Source organism: Phascolarctos cinereus, unplaced genomic scaffold (assembly GCF_003287225.1).
Source record: "Phascolarctos cinereus isolate Bilbo 61053 unplaced genomic scaffold, phaCin_HiC Scaffold_1;HRSCAF=81, whole genome shotgun sequence".
Classification (NCBI taxonomy): Eukaryota; Metazoa; Chordata; class Mammalia; order Diprotodontia; family Phascolarctidae; genus Phascolarctos; species Phascolarctos cinereus.
Genome location: NW_027555514.1, coordinates 175,167,735 through 175,183,171, shown reverse-complemented (window position 1 = coordinate 175,183,171; position 15,437 = coordinate 175,167,735). Strand labels below are relative to the sequence as shown.

Sequence of the window (15,437 nt, the reverse complement as noted above, 5' to 3'; positions counted from 1 at the left end):
CTGGATTTTCATGCATCTGCTCTTACCTTGGTTCTTTTTTTATCCCTATTACAATTATTTCTCAATCCTTTTTGCTGGGTTATCATCTGTGTTTCTTTTCCTTTATATTGAAGTACTGTGGTACTCTATCCTTTGGCCTTCTCTTTCTCTTTCCTTTCTTCCTTGGTAAGTGCATCCAGCCCAAACTTCAGTCCTGCACCACCAGTTGCCTGCTGGATGTTTCCATAGGCATCTCATTCATCATATCTAAAGAACACTCATTGTATTTTTAAAATTTAATTTTATTTCATTTTCAGCTATGAATTCTCTTTCTTCTGCTTCCCCCATTCCCCATTGAGAAAGCAAGGAAAAAAGCTAAACCTGTTAACACACACACACACACACACACACGTTTATATGTGTGTATACAGATATATAGATATGTGTCCCACCCACCCCCCTTTTTAAAAAAAAAACCTCATTTACATTCTGAGCCCATCAACTCTATATTGGGAGGTGGGAAACATATTTCATCATGAATCCTCTGGAATTGTTTGATTATTGTGTTGAACAGTCTTTCAAGTCCCATCAAGAAGACTTTCCCAAGTTTTTCAAAATTGCCTGACATTACCAGTTATCTCTGTCTTACAACATCTCCCTGCCGCTTTTACTCATCCTTCCACTATACTCAGGTTTGTAATCTTGAAGTAATTGTTTCCCAATTTTCCCTTGCCGCACATATTGTCAGTTTCCAAGTTTTATTTGTTGTACTTTGATGACAGCTCTCATATGCGTTCCCTTTTTTCATATGACCACCACTCTTCTGTGACTCATTATTTGTTACCTGGACCATTGCAGTAGTTTTCTAATTGGTTTCTCTGCCCTCCAGTCTCTCTGCTGTAATCTGTCCTCCATTCAGCTGCCAAATTGATATTCTTAAAGTACAGTCAAACCACGTCAGTCCCCTACATAAGAAGCTTCAGTAGCTCTTTGTTGCCTACAAACACCCTTCAGACAAATGCCAATTTTCTGTTCTCTCTGCACTCTCTCCACCTCTCATTTTTTCTGCCTTTGCATAAGCGTCCTGCCAATATTTGGAAGGCACTTCTGCCTTAACTCTAATGGATCTTTTGGAATAGTATTTCTTATGCTCTTTTTTTTTCAACTATTAGACCTTTAGTTTTTCTCCCCCACAAAAAAGCAGGGGTGTGGGCAGAGAAATGACCTTGTAACAAATATGCATAGTCTAGCCAAACAAATGTCTATATTGGCCATGTCCAAAAGTTTGTCTCATTTTGCCTATTAGTCCATTACCTCATTGCCTGGTGGTGGTTACTATTCTTCACTGTGTGTCCTCTGTAATTATGGTTGATTTTTGTGTTACCAGAGTTCCTTAAGTCTATCAAAATGAATCATTTTTATAAGATTGTTATTATAAAGTTTTTTCTCCATGTTCTACTGACTTAACTGTGTATCAGTTCATACAAGTCTGAGTTCTTTGAAAAAAGCCTTTTTCATTATTTCTTACAGCATAATAATATTATGTAACACTCATATGCCATATTTAGGTGTTCCCCAAATTGATAGACACTTCCTTAGTTTGCAGTTTTTGTTTTTACAAAAAGAACTGTCTTAAAATTTTTTGTACACAAAAGACTTTCCTTTCTTAGATCTCTTTGGGATATAGGCTTAGTATTTCCATACTGATCCCCAAGGAGTATTCACTGGGAAATAGTCACAAATTGCTTTCTAGAAAAGTTGGATCAGTTCACAGTTCCACCAATAGTGAGTCAGTGTGCATCTTTTCCCGTGACCTTCCAACATTTGTCTTTTTCCCTATTTATCATCTTTGCCAATCTGTTGAATTTGAGGTAGCACCTCAGAGTTATTTTAATTTACACTTCTCTAATAGTTAGTGATTTGGAACTGGTTTTTTTTTTCCCCATATAGCTTATGGCTAGCTTGGATTTCTTCCCGTGAGAACTACTTGTTCATATTCTTTGATTATTTATCAGTTGGGGAATGACTTATTATAAATTTGAATTAGTTGCTTATATATCTTGGAAATGAGATCTTTATCAGAGAAACTTGCTGTAAAGATTTTTTTCCCAGTTTCTGTTCTTACCTTAATTGCGTTGGATTTGTTTGTTTAAAAATGTTGCTTAAATTTTGTATGATTAAAATTATTCATTTATCTTTTATGATACTTTTCCTTGTTTGGTCATGAATTCTTCCCCTTTACACAGATTTGAAAAAAAAATTTATAATTTGTTTATGATGTGACCTTTTGTGTCTAGATCATGTTTTCATTTGGTGCTTGTCTTGGTATATGGTATGAGGTGATGGTCTAAACCTTTTTTTCTACCAAATTCTTGTCCAGTTTTATTAGCAGTTTTGTCAAATAAGTGAGTCCTTATCCTAGTAACTGGGATGTTTAGATTTATTGAACACTATGCTATTGTGTATATTAGCTTTTGTATGGTGTATGCCTGATCTCTTCCACTGATTGCTCTATTTTTAGTCAGTACCAAATCATTGTAATGATTGCCATTTTGTAATATAACTTAGGATCAGGTATTAACCTCTTTCCCTCTTCCTCTTTTATTTCTGCTTTTTAAAAATTATAAATCTTGAGATTCTTAACCTTTTGTTCTTCCATATGAAATTTATTTTTTTTTCTAGGTCTGTAAAATACTCCTTTGGTACTTTGATTGATGTAAGTTATTTTAGGTAGTATTGTCATTTGGGGAAAAATGAACCACACAAATAAGAGATGGGAAGGAGGTATGGCTTTATAACCTTTGATGGTCTGCAAGTGCCATAAAAGAATCAAGAATGTCATGTAGAAGCCAGAAACAATCAGTTTGATCCTAGACTACATTAAAGGACATAATATTGTCCAAGACTAAGGGAGATAATCATTTCACTGTACTCTGTCCTAGAAGAAACAAATCTAGAGTAGTCTAGTTTTTTGCTCAGCATTTTAGGAATAATATTGATAAGGATATTGGTAAGTATTCCAGAGAGGGGAACTTAGGATCATGATAGGACTATTAAGCAGTTTAGTGAAGTTTACTTGTCTAATGTATTCCAAAATTTACCTTTTTTATTTTTGTATTTGTGGTCATGAGAAGGTTTTAGGCTTTCAGATGAAAATAGTAAAAAGTTATAATATGGCCATACTGCCTGTAATATATAGAAATAGCCTGGGTTCCAGTACTTACACATCAAGCAGAGAATTCTTGAATTGATGCAGAGTGAAGTAAGCAGAAAGAACTGGGAGTACAGTTTATATAAGGTCAACTTTGTATATAAAAACTACTTTGAAAGACTTTAAGAGTTCTGACCAGCCATTTCTCCAGTGAATTTGTGATGAAGCATTTTATTTCCTGACAGAAAGGTGCATAAAGAGACATTTTTGGACGCGGCCGTTGTGTGGATTCATTTTGCTTAACTGTGCTTATTCTTGCATTATATTGGAGGATGGGGTTGAGGGTTTGAGAACAGGTTAGGAATAGTGATACCAAAAAAAAAAAAAAAGAAAAAAACCAAACCCAAAAGATAATTGAAACACTTTTTTTAAATGCCCAGAAGAGAACTGAAGGAAATTCAGAAGGTTGGACAGTTTTGAAAATAAATTGTGGGATTTATTATCTCTTTTTTTTAAGCAGGTGTATGAAATGGAGATTGATGGTTTTATGTATAAACTTCTTTTTGTGTTCTGTATAAATGGAAATGCTCTAGGTAATAGAAATGAAAGGTGCATAGAAACCATTTACTTCCCTCTTTGTATTGAATCGTTTTGCGTGGTAATTTTTAATGTAGATAAGATTTGTTTTTTAAGGTACACTTGTCACCATCTTCATGAGGTAAATGTTTTCTTTTGAGCTGTTAGAAAATTTCCTACATAAACGTTTGACTGACTTAAGCTATGATCTCCCAAGAAACAGTTATTTTGGATAGGCTACCCTGGTATGGGCTAGTTCTTCACTGAGCTGCTTGAGGAGCAAGGATTCATTATCTTTGTCCACAGCACTCTGCACAGTACATAGCACATAGTAAGGGTTAATAAAAGCTTATTGGCTTATTGATAGCAGCTTCTGGCCTCAAACCAATCCAAGTACAATATATTTGTCAGTGCAGAAAGGAGTACTGAGATTTCAGGTAGCCTATTTATCCATAGTTGCAGGTCATTTGTGACCATAGTTAAGAATATAGTTTTAAAATCAGAATATTTTAATTATTTTTTAAAATTCTAGCTTTGATTGTAGTAGACCTAATGCTTATGATTAATTTTGATAGTAAAATGAAATTCTTAGAATAAATTAGTGCAACAAAGTCATGGCATAATCTTATACAACTTTGAAGATGTTTTAAAAAAATTTTCCTGGCAACCCACCACTGCTTTCTTTTAAAGCTTGAATGTTACTAGAAATTCAGGTTGAAGTTTAATTAAAAATCAGAGAAGCTGTTTTTAGATTAATTTGAGAGGTCTTCAATTTTTTTTTAATGCAGTTGGGGTTAAGTGACTTGCCCAGGGTCACACAGCTAGTGAGTGTCAAGTGTTTGGTCTGAGGTGGGATTCGAACTCAGGTCCTCCTGACCTCAGGGCCAGTGCTCTATCCACAGCATCACCTAGCTGCCCCTCTTTTTTTTCTTTTTTAACTTTAGTTAAACATTTATTTATTCAGAAAAGTCCATTCATAAAACTTTTATTCCACTTATATCAACTTAATACACATGTTCTTAACAATTATGCTTGGATTGTTCATGAAAATTTCATAAGACATTAAACAAAGTTTAATCTCAAGTTATTTTCCTGTTAACTATTTTTACAGCACATGTATGTTAGGTAAGTATCAAAAAAATCACAAAAGCAAAAAACCTTAAAAAAAAATGAAATACATGGGTTTTTGTTTTATGGCTGTGCTTGATATACAGTGACTTTATGAATATCAAGCAATTCATTTTTTCATGCATCCTGTACATTTGTTCTTAGGTCTCCTAAACCATTTAAATACAAATAAAATGAGTGTAGCAAAAATAATGAAAGCAAACAGCAGGGAACTTTACAAATAATAGAATGTGAACCGTTTCTGACCTTCTCCAGAGTAAATTGACTGGGTTAAAACTTTGTCTTAAAAAACACTTTTGCAACTGCAATCATAAAGGTGTACGCGTTGAGATTGTGTATTTCACATATATGCATGGAATGACATGTAATATCTATGGAACATCTGTTTCTACCATAGCCATGAGTGCTGAACCCTAAAGTACCCACAATAACTACACCTGTGGCTGGAACCAATTATCCCTTTATCCCCCCCACCATGATAGACCAATATGTGTGCAGTTTCCTTTGCTTAGACATAGAAGCTGTTTTAACACTGGCCTTGTGAAATCACAGTGTACCAGAAGTACTATGCCAAATTTGTAAAACATGTATAAAAATTCCATATCCCTATATTGGCCATCTCAGATGAAAACAGAGAACTCTCCAAATGTTATAACTGGCCCTGCTCCCCTAATATTAAACATAAAAACCACACGGGAAATAATAGACATCCAAATAGAATTAACATAAACAAAAACTATTTGTGGGACAGCATGGATGACAAATGGTCTACTGTGTAAATTTTAGAATGGGGCAGATTAAAGTTGGAAGGGTGATTAATTCTCCTCTCCTTCTCCTGCTTCAGCTTCATCTCCTTGGGTGTCTGATGTCCACGATGTCAAGTTGTTTCTCAGTAATTGCATTATTAGTATGCTGTCTTTGTATGATTCTTCACTTAATATATCAAGTTCAGCAATGGCTTCATCAAAAGCTGTCTTTGCAAGGGAGCAGGCTTTCTCTGTAGAGTTTAGGATCTCATAATAGAACACAGAGAAGTTCAAGGTTAAACCCAATCTTATAATAGGATGCTTTGGTCGCATCTCCTTTTTGCTGATTTCAATTGCTTCTTGATATGCTAGTTGTGATTGATCCACTATTCCTTTCTTGGCATCACTAGCAACAACCTCAGCCAAATCATGGTAGTAGTCTCCTTTCATTTTCAAATAGAAAACGTTGCTTTCTGCTTGTGAAGCATTAGGAATCAAGAACTTTTCCAATAGAGACAGTACATCATTGCAGATAATCTCTTAGTTTGGTCTCAATTTTCTCTCTGTATTCTCAGACCATCTCCTTTTTTTTCTTAGTACCTTCCGTCTTTTGCTCAATACTTGAAACAACCCTCCAAAATGACCTTTTGGCCCGTACAACATTTTTGTAAGCAACAGAGAGATTCTTCTCCTCATTCAGCTCCTTGCTCAGTTACAGATTTCATGCAGGCTACCATGTCATCATATTTCTTAGCCTGCTCAACCAGTTTGGCCTTCTGCACCAGTTCATTTTTATCCATGATTGAATGTTCTGTGCCTGGAGTGAGTGGCGGCGGACAGGAGGGTGGTGGGGTTCAGCAATGTCTGGGTGGTGGCAATGGCAATCACAGGGCTGAGACTAAACATTTATTTATAAGCAGCATTTGTCTAGGTACCATTCTGATAGTACACTAAAACCTTCCTTATTAAGACTAATTGGGGGAAGGCTAGCTTGCATTAGCAAAAAAATCTATGTTATAGGATCATAGTATTTAGATATGAAAGGGATTTTGGAGAACATTTAATTCTGTACCTTTTTTTTTTTCCTAGAGGAGGAAACTGAGGGGGAAGAGATTTTTAAACCCCATTCCAAATAATAATTTTATTAACTTAATTCCCAACCGAAACTAACATCCACTCTCACAGTCTTTCTGCCAATGTCCCTTTCTTTATCCTTTTGCCCTCCTGGCTAAATATCACCACTCTATAATCCCTTCACCATTCTGACCTCTATGCCTATTTCCTTGAGAGCAGGGACCGTCTTCCATTTATATCCCCAGTGCGTAGTGCATGGTAAACACATAATAAATGCCTGTTCAATCATTCATTCATTAATTCATGTATGCTTTTACACACACACACACATATGTGTGTGTGTATATATATGTGTATATATATAGTATGTATATATATGTATACATATGTATATATGTATACATATATATAGTATGTATATATGTATACATATATATATGTATACATATGTATATATGTATACATACATACATACATACATATATATATATATATATATATATATATATAAACAAACATAAATGACTTAGAAAAGACTGCAACATCTTGGGGGATTAACTTTAATGAAGGGCTATGGACCAAAGCATGTTGAGGGAGGAGAGAGGCATTTTTGTTCTTTTGTGTAGCCTAAACTCCCTTTCAGCCTCATCATTTAGTTTCCTGACACATCCTTTTTTTCATATGTCATGAAAATATATTCTTCAACCTAGCCTTATTCAAGTTATTACAAGTTACAAATTAGCAAAACCTTATAAATTAGGGTTTTGAAAGAATGTGTTTTTTTTTGACAAGTAGCAATTAGGAATACACAGGTGTTGTACTTTAACTGAATTGTGCTCATTGTAAAATCTCATTGTCTCTAGATAACCACTTGAAAGTTTTCAGAGCAGATCATAGGGGTTTTTTTTGGTGGTTGTTAATTTTTCAGCTTAAGAATAGAGGGCCAGTTAGTAGTTCTTGGATTTTCTCTAGTCTTAGACAAGATTCTAATCTGGTTTTGATTTTTACCTTTGCTTTACCAAGTTGATGATTTGACTTCACAGAGCCGATTTAGACATTTTTTAAAATTTCTCCCTGTTTTAAAATTTTTACTATTTATTTTTGACATTCTTTTTAAATTTTGAGTTCCAAATTCCATCCCTCCCATACTCACTGAGGAAGCAAGCAATATATCAGTTATGCATGTGAAATAATACAAAACATTTCCATATTTGGCATATTTCCATAAAAAGCAAGAAAAATAAAGTGAGAAAATTGTACTCTGAGTTCATCAGTCTCTTTCTGGAGGTGGATAGCATTTTTTTTTATCATGTATCCTTTGGAACTGGATCACTGTTATTGATCAGAGTAGCCAAGTCTTCCACAGTTGATTAACATTATAACATTGCTGTTGCTGGGCACAGTGGTTTCCCAGTTCTTCTCACTTCACGTTATATCGGTTCACATAGGTCTTGCCATATTTTCCTGAATCCCATGTCATTTCTCATAGTACTCCATCACAGTCATAGGCCACAACTTTTCAGCCATTCCCCAATTGATGATATCCCCTCAATTTCCAATTCTTTGCCACCACAGAAAGAGCTGCTATAAATATTTTTGTACATACAGGTCTAGCTATTCTCTTTAAGCCGTTTTTTATGATATTGTTAGGTACTTGCCACATCCAGTACATTCCAGCTCACTCCTTGAAAAAAGTATTTACAACTCACAGGAGTAATGCTTCTTAGGGCTTTTTTTTCCCTCTTTCATTTCTTAATCCTGAATCATATGTTCTAACTTCATCCCTTCACTTTAGTTCATTTTCACATAGATATTACTAAATATCAAGGTTAATGTTGACTCAGTTTGGGGACTCTTTCTCTTCATATACTTTTTCTAGTTTTTCATCCTTTGCAGTAGATGTTCGTAATAGTCTGCTTATGTTAATCATAAACACTGCAAGATGAGATGACAATTTTTGTCTTTACTAGTCTGTATTTGGTCCTTCTGTGTTTGTGGCAATGTGTAATATTATGAATTAAACATTTTTTGTGTGTGTTGCTGAAAATTTGTGGCGTTCCAAATGCAAAATTCACTTAAAGTAGCTATTTTTGAAATGATGTAGAAGTGAAATTTAAAAATTTCTGTTTGGCCTTCTTTGCCTTTTAGTCACAGTGACTCAGCTCAGAAGGATCTTTTTAATTTCAAGTTGTACCTTTGAGAAACATCTAAAAGGTATATTACAACCATAGAATCTTTGAGATCATCTAATTAATCCTCTTTTTTTAGAAGTTGAGAAAATTAAGGCCCATAGCTCTTTCATGACTTGCTTAAGATTATATTGTCGTTTATCCTTCACTTAGAGAGGACCAATGACTTCACAGGGTGATGTCTTGACTTGCACAAGAAATGTATTTAAGTGAGGTAGAGTCATACAAAGTCATCAGCTTCTGTCTTCCAAAGTCATCAAAGTCTAGTGGCAAGACAAAAGTCAGGATGACTGATGATGGTTCAGGATGCAGTGGATGACTTCGGCTTCTTCATTGTCTGACCAAGCTCTAAGCATTCCACAGCACCTGCTTAAGCCACCTTCTTGGCTACTGAAACAAATTGGTCTCATCTGCCCATTCTGCTGGTTGTAGACTTCATTTTTTGGGGTAGACAACCCTCCTAACTCAACTGACAGGTGGGAGGCCTGTCAGTTAACTTGGGTTAGCCTGTCTACCAAAATGGTTTTACTGGGATGTGGCTGCTGCACATAGGCTACAGGTTCTAGAAGCCAAAGGTGACAGTTGGGTGAAAGGTAGACACCAGAGGTGGGTAAGCAGCCCCGAAAAGGGCTTTGCAAGCCCTCATCCTGGAGGTGCTGCCCTCCATGAACACCCCATATACCCCTTAAGAATATATATCTATATATATATCAAGTTAATGGCAGAGCAGAACTCAAACTTTGGTCTCCTGATTCTTACGGCAGTGTTCTTTTTCACTGATACTACACTGCCTCCCTTAACAATACCTGCCTTAGAGATAGCTAAAAAGGCTTTTTTCCACCAGCCCTGGACTTTGTCTTTGGAGTCAGGCCTGATCTATGGGTCTGTATACTTGTCTGTGGGCCTTGTATCAAGACACCATTTTGGGATTGCTGTATAGATTTTCATGAATAAAAATTCCTATTTCCACAAATGCTTTAAATTTTTTAAATTTTGACTTGTGAGAGGATATGTCACTTATTTTTAACCAGCCGTACACCATGACTACTAAGTCCTTACGGGGCTTTAGCCCATAGAACATGTGGGTTTGTGCAGATATTTAATAGGCACATTGGAAAAGCATAAAAACTGTGGGTATTTTGGTAACTGGTCTGTAAACAATTAAGCTTATATACTTATATGTAATATTTATATGTAATTTATTTTGTTTTGTTTATGAACAGGTTAATTGCCCGTCACCTTGCTAAAATTCATGCTATACATGCACATAATGGCTGGATCCCCAAATCTAATCTGTGGCTAAAGATGGGGAAATATTTCTCTCTTATTCCCACAGAATTTGCTGACGAAGATATTAATAAAAGGTAAAAACTGATGCACTTAAAAGTTTTAGAAATTATTCTTTGATTTTTGTGTTGACTTCCTGTAGCAGACAGAGTTTCAGAATTAAGCATTAGGTTTCCTACAGAGGAAATCTTTATAGGATTTTGCTTTTGCATTTAAGAAAAATCAGGGATAATAGCTGACAGCTAGATGGTATTGAAGAGACCTAATTAATAAGAAAAGGTGGATAGGGGAGTAGTGATGAATGTGTTCTTGAGATTCCCATCAGCAGGGAAATCTGAAACCCACATCCTATTTATCAGTCAGATCTTCCTCCAACATGTGCTGCACTATCATTTGCTTTGACTTAGGTGCCCTGACCTAATTTAGAAATACTACAGCGTACTAGAAGTAAGTGTGTCATGACCATATAATAATAATGAAATACCAGTATTTTATGAAAATTAGGATTTTTAATAATGGAGAGTTTTCCATATTGGTTTAATTACTGGGAGTGTACCCAATCACTGTGATATATGTTTCTTTAATCTTCAGTTGAACTATGATTTTTAGAATTAAAATATTCTTCTCAAAAGCACATTTTCTGCATATTTTTATTATTTTTGTTGGTCAAGTTTTAGAACATAGATTATAATATACAAATATTTTAATGACAGACTCTGAGTAATAGTAACATTAAATTAGAAAAGTTTACATTGAATTTAAATCTGCAGGTGCATTTAGGGATTTATGTTGCAATGCTTTAGAGTACCCTTTTTGGTCAATAGCAGCAAAGATAAGCAAGAAATAGATTTCATCTTTCAGAATTATTAGAGTTGGGACAGCTAGGTGGTGCAGAGGATAGAGCTCTGGCCTTGGAGTCAGGAGGACCTGAGTTCAAATCCAGCCTCAGATGTTTGACACTTACAAGCTGTGTGACCCTGGGCAAGTCACTTAACCCCGACTGCCTCACCAAAAAGGAAAAAAAGAGAAAAAGAACAAAATTATTAGAATTGAGTAGAGACATACTGTATGTGCAAAATACAATATAAATATGAAACAAGCCAGGAGTTTTAAAATTCAGCAAATAACAAAATTAATTGTTGGCCCTAAATGAAGGACACTAAACTAAGCTTTGTAAAATCTATTTTTTAAAACATTTTCTGTGCCACTTTATGTATGTATTTATTTATTTTAGAATCGCTTTGATGAAGACCTTTATGATATTTTTCACATCTTCAGAAACCCTTTGGAGGGGGTGTTTGTGTATGTTGGACAAGTCACTTAGCCTGCTTGAGTCCAAGTTTCCTCATCCCTTAAGGTCAATAACTTCAGAGACAAGCTATAAAATGGGGATAATAATAGCTGAATTCAGGACTTTCTTTACTGGGTTGTTAATAGGCTTAAATACGATATCATATAAAAACACTTTACATCCCTCATATTTCTGTATAAATATAAGCTATAGGATTTAAAATATTTTTTGTTTCATAGATATTTCTATCATTTAACACTCCATCCCATCTAGTATAATTTTATAATTATGCTGTATTTCATACTGACTTCTGCTGTTTTTCTTGTCCTTTATACTTGTCTTAGACTCCGAGTAGCTAAACTACTATTCAGTACACTTTCATGTGTGCTTATACAAAAAATGCTAATTCAGTAATAGATTTTATGATTATTAAAAAAAATTTAAATTTTGAAAAAGGACAAAAAAGATAAAATATCAAATTATCTTTTAAACCTGGAAGGTTCCTAAAAGACGTGCCAAGTCCCCATGTTCTTCAGGAGGAGATGGCATGGATGAAGGAGATACTTTCAAACCTGGGCTCACCAGTTGTTCTTTGTCACAATGACCTGTTGTGTAAGAATATAATCTACAATGAGAAACAAGGTAGGTATCTGACCTAGCAGTAAGTAATATTACATACATTATAGTCTGACTCTTTGGCTTTCTGCCAGTGCACATGATTTTAATTGAAATGCACGGATATAAAACATATGAAGTCTTATGTAATTGATAAATGGAAATAGCTGAGGTTAATTAGCATATTTCTATCTCTATTTGTATATAATATGTTAATCAGGATTGAACTGAGTTATTAAATAGTTTGCATCTTAGAAACTCTCAGATTTTAAAAATTTAAGAGGTACTTAAATTTTTAATATTGTAAATTTAATTGTAAAACTTGTTGGATGCATGGTTTAGAAGTGTCCCTGGTTGTAAAGAGGGTTTTTTTTTTAATATAGTGTTGTGTGGTATTAACTTAGGAGCAAATGTTTCTCTAGGTTTCCTGTTATCAGTTTTTTATTCTGATTTGTCAGATAATTTGATGCCAGAGAAGAGTTCCCAGTGATGAAAGTAATTTGCTAATGGTTGTTGCACTTGATCATTTTATTCCCATCTTCTGTAGTATATAGGCATATTCTCATTAAAGATGTTTGATAGTTTTTTTTTCCTTTGAGGCATTTGTGAGATAGACAGATATACTTGGTAGGATATTTTGGTTGTTGCTTATACTTTGTCATAGAAACCAACTCCTAGAATATTTGTATTTTAAAAACTAGTTTCAAGTTTGAATATAAAACTTCTAAGACTTAGTTGTATTATATAGTTCAGACCAAGTGTTTTGGGGTTAGTATTTTAAAATAAAATGTTTTGGGCAAAAGAATCTCTTGTGATCATATTTTCATTATATTGCATAATGATGCAGTTGGCTGCATTTTCAGTTAAAAAAGAATGTCTTTGAAGATAGCTACTTTGCTTTTTAGTTGGCAATAATATTTTAGAAGAAAAAAATTAGTGGAAAATGCCAACCTAGGGGACCCTCCTGGTAAGATATTCTTAATCATATATCAAAAAGCCACCAATTTAAAAATATTTCTTTCCATCTCTTACTTGTCATTTTAAAGTTGGGAATGTAGTAATCCAAAAGTTTAAAAGATGTTCTGTTACATGACTTTAAGCAAATCAAAGGAACACTGTCAAGGTTAGTTGATGTCACATAGTTTTCAAAATAGTTGTTTGGCTCTTGCTTCCTTCTAAACTTGCAGGAGAGGTGTTTTTTTTCCCTGTGGGGAGGGAGGTATATATTTAGCTTTTAAAAATATGCTGGTAGCTGTTATAATAAACTAGTTTTATGTATTTATGGGAAAATAAAATTATAGTATTACTTGGGGGGATGTTCCTAACATATGAATATACATATACATGCATATGAAAACCTGACAGTGTTCTTTAAAATTGTATTTTACTATGTATAATAGTTGTAATACACATATATTACACATTATGCTAATGACCGGATCTCAATGCTCTTTGCAAATGAAAACATTGGTATGCAATGAAAGCAGTGTCTTATCTTTTAAATTTAGTGCAAGGCCTGTTAACCCATACTTTACATAGTAGAATTTACATTAAGGGGACTTCATCTTACATTTGAAGTGGAAACTCAGCTTTATTTTTAACTACAAGTTAACTGAAAAAAGTGAGTATTTGTTTCTAAATAGAGGTTTATTTTAACCTTTCCATATTTTTATTTTCCAAGTTTCTTGTGCTGCATGTTCTTTCCACAAAACAAACTTTAAAAAAAAATCAAGTATAACTGTGAACTAAAAAATCAGAATACTTCTTCTTATGTACTAAAATGTTGTTTTCCCTTTTTTTTAAACACTCTCTTATCCCCTATTTATTTGCCAAATAATACAAAAACACTCATATTTAAACAAAGTTTCCTTTAGGAGCCACTCTGAAGGTTTACTTAAAGCTTTGCCGTTAGGAAGGATTTCAGGATCAGTGGCATGAGAACACTCCCACAAGCAAAAGACTCCAGATTAATACTTTTGCTTACTTATTGTTTTATATAGCAGTAAAGCTTTCCAGAATACAACTAGCAACAGAACTGTAGTTAAACATTTTTTAATTCCTTCCCACCTTCCTGCTTTACAGAAGTTGTCCCTTAAACTCTTCTGTTTTGTGGGTGTCTTTATGAGTTGCATCTAAAGGTATGTCTGCTTTTTCCTGAACATAGTGTCACAGTATTCATGGAATTCTAAATACTAGGAATGACTGAGTACCTTATAGAATTCTTAATCTTCTATATGCTGTGTGATAAATTTATAGATTAAAATAAGAAAGTAGTAGCTGTGAGACCAGTGCAAGCTATTATTAAGCACCTAGTTTGTGCCAGCTATTATGTGAGACTCTAGGAATTAAAAAGGCAAAATTAGGAGCTTATTAGGAGGAAGCAACATATGTACAGTTATATAAGTAAATACAAAACATACGCAAAACAGTTACCAAGTAATTTTAGTTGGAGTGCATGGGGGAGTGTAACAAGGAGGGGGGGAGGAGTGAGCAGGAGGAAAGAGGACAGAAAAGATTTCCATTAGGAAATAGATCTTAATCTGAGCCTTGAATGGAGTTCATACTTGGTAAAATGGAAAATCATTCCAAACATGAGGGATATTCTTCTGTGCAAAGGCATCCAAGACAAAAGATGGAATGTTAGATGTAGGATGTTGTCAGTAGGTTAGTGTAGTTGGAATAAAGAGTGCGTGTAGGGAAATAATGAAGTATACATCGACAGAGATAGGTTGGAGGAAGATTAGGAAGGGCTTAGACAAATAGGAGTTTGGAGACACGGGCAGAAGAGAAAACTGTCTTATTTTCTCAGTAAAAGAGAGATCCTCAGCTCCAGGTTGAAGAAAAGGATTGTGTGAGAGATTTGGTGGAGGTTTTAAACAGCCATTGCAGTGAGTGGGATAGAGAATCAATTAGAGAGGAGTGAAAGGATTGCTTTACTGTAATAAAGGCCCAGGTGAGATTCAGTAACAAATTTTAGTGGACCTACTCAGTTTGGTGGCATGGTTTCCTCTAGTTGTTTAGTGGGATGTAAGGAGGAGCATCAAATGTGGATCATTTTGAAGGGCATTAGCGGTGATAGGTTGAGGAGTTAAAGGATTTGAGGATAGAGGACAGTATTGATTTGAACTGATGAACTATTTCTTAAACTGTGGGGTTTTGACCCACAGTTTAAGAAGCTCTAAAGGGGTCGTTCGTGAATGGAAAAAGTTTAAGAAGCCCTGAACTGTAGGATTGGGAGGTGGGGAAAGAGAAGTCAGCAGGGGTAATGGCTTGAAAGTCATGAGAGAATGACAGAATAAAGTCACAGTGAGGATTAAAAAATAGGTTTAGGGCAGGGGTGGGGAACTTGAGGCATCGAGGCCACATGTAGCCTCAAGTGTGGACCTTTGACTGAATCCAAA

General features: G+C 34.7%; 1 protein-coding gene and 1 pseudogene across 1 annotated transcript in view; one reads left to right on the top strand and one right to left on the bottom strand.

The window, feature by feature from the left end:
- Positions 1–15,437, top strand: part of ETNK1 (ethanolamine kinase 1) — a 65,001-nt gene that overhangs the window by 23,273 nt on the left and 26,291 nt on the right. The window contains exons 3-4 of the mRNA XM_020994198.2: positions 10,067–10,207; positions 11,921–12,063. Coding sequence (XP_020849857.1) covers positions 10,067–10,207; positions 11,921–12,063 — 284 coding nt within the window. The remainder of the gene's footprint in view (positions 1–10,066; positions 10,208–11,920; positions 12,064–15,437) is intronic.
- Positions 5,650–6,380, bottom strand: LOC110213750 (14-3-3 protein zeta/delta pseudogene; annotated as a pseudogene).